The 2015-nt window shown below is 34.1% G+C and overlaps 1 protein-coding gene across 1 annotated transcript in view; it reads right to left on the reverse strand.

The window, feature by feature from the left end:
• The window catches only part of PAIP2 (poly(A) binding protein interacting protein 2), a 31854-nt gene that overhangs the window by 8128 nt on the left and 21711 nt on the right, over positions 1-2015 (reverse strand). Inside the window, exon 2 of the mRNA XM_004718196.3 lies at positions 86-248. Within this exon, the coding sequence (XP_004718253.2) occupies positions 86-223 (138 nt within the window). The 5' untranslated portion in view covers positions 224-248. The remainder of the gene's footprint in view (positions 1-85; positions 249-2015) is intronic.

The raw sequence follows: 2015 nt of genomic DNA on the forward strand, positions 1-2015 counted from the left end.
AATTGATATATGTATGGATTGTGATAAGAGTTGTATGCGCCCCTAATAAAACGATAAAAAAAAAAAGAAAAACAAAAAAACTAACTTGTCTATTGAATTCCTCTTCATTTTCCATCCACATGTACTCTGCAAATGGATTGTCATCTTCATGAGAATGCCCGTTTATAATCACGTCTTCATTGATGATGCTTGGGCTAGTACTGCTACGACTTGGATCTTTCATGGTTGGCGTTAGTTGTCGTTTTAACCTTTTAAGAAGAACAATACAGATATTATATAGTACTCATTCTTTCAGGTCCTAGTAGGCATCTTTTACTACCAGGTATCTTGGTTGGGTGTTGGGTGCACCTGAGATGCTAAGTGCACAATATTCAAATTGGGCAAATTATTTCAATGCTTAGAAAATGGCTAAGGACAGCCTAGACTCATCTCTATCAGTAAATGAAAGCTATCAGTATTTTAAATAGAATCTTCAAATCATCATTTTCCATTGGACAGCCTTGCTTTATAAAACAAGTAATGGAGACTTGATCATCAAGTGATTTTATGAAAAGCCAATTCTACTTTTTAAAATGGCTATTAAGTTTAGAGATTAATAATCTCAACAAAAAAAAAAAATCTCTTGGTTCTTCAGTCCCAAAGTATGACTCTGGATCTTTCCTTCATAGTTCATTATTTTGGTTTTCTTTCTGGGTCCATTAAATTCCTCCCTATCTGAATGTCCTTATTGTATGCTGAATTTCAGGTAATCTCTTTTTGTGTAAGCAAAGAAATACCTAATATTGTAGGTCTGATTTCTTAATATTCACTCACTAGTTAATATTATAATTTATCCTAATTGGTCTATTGCAGACTGAAAATTCCAAGCATGAGTTTTCAGACTGGACAATATCCTAACAATTCAGTAAGTCTGAAATAGCGAGACACAATTTACATAAAACAAGAGCCATCTGTACATAAATTCAAGCAGTAGAGTGATGTGTGTCAATAAAAAGAGCATACTGAATAAGAGGGGGGGCGTTCAAAACAGGCTACTCACTCCAAAGTATGCATATTCAAGCAAAATGCTAAAAATGAAAATCTCCTAGTGGAACCCACACCCCAATATGGTTCAGGGTAAAGAATCTTAGCTTTGTGTGTGGTCTGGGCTTTTAATGTTAATCTATGGGTTTATTCTTGAGAGGTCAAAAATTAAAAGATGACCCCCTTCCTCCAAACAGCTGTTTGTTATTAGTTGCCATTAAGTTGGTTCCAACTCATAAAGACCCGACATACAACAGAATTAAACACTCCCAGGTGCTCACAATTGTTATGCTTCAATCCACTGTTGCAGTCACTGTATCAATCCATCTATTGTTGAGGAGCTATCTCATTTTCAATAACCCTCACTGTTTACATAAAACAAATTTAAATTTAGCCTCTTACCAGGTGAGGTAGTGTGGTTTTATTTCCCCCTACCTATGTATTTATGTCTCAAATAGTGATGACAATAACATGGGGGTAAATTTTCTAATTTTTAAAAAGTCTTCAATAACTGCTGATACTTTCTGCCCCAGCAATTGTTATTTGTATATGTATGAAAAAGCGGAAGAGGCAGAGTGTCTCTCAAGAGTTATGTGGTAGTGTCAACATAAGAAAACAGTAGGAAATTGCACTGTGAAAGCACACAAGGTAGAAAACAACAGGCAAAGGATATCTTTCATATTTTTATTTATTCATCAAAATTGGATGAAGTAAAGCTTTTCATATTAAGTTTTGGATAAATAGCTATCAGTTCTTCTAACTAATACTCATTGTAATTTCAAGCTCATGCTCAACAGAATTACAATTTCAATTTTGCAGAAAAAAATTTGCCTTAAACATTCAGTAGTAGGAATCAATTCTGCCTTGCAACTGGATGAAAATTCATTTGAAGTGTGTATATGAATCAGTAAGCTATCTCAAAGATAACCCAGCAACAGCATTTCATAATTATTTCCCCAACTTATACCCTACAGTTCTCTACTAAAGAATAA

The sequence above is a fragment of the Echinops telfairi genome, unplaced genomic scaffold (genome assembly GCF_000313985.2).
Source record: "Echinops telfairi isolate 266 unplaced genomic scaffold, ASM31398v2 ScPeMD7_7469;HRSCAF=8507_0, whole genome shotgun sequence".
In the NCBI taxonomy this organism is placed as follows: Eukaryota; Metazoa; Chordata; class Mammalia; order Afrosoricida; family Tenrecidae; genus Echinops; species Echinops telfairi.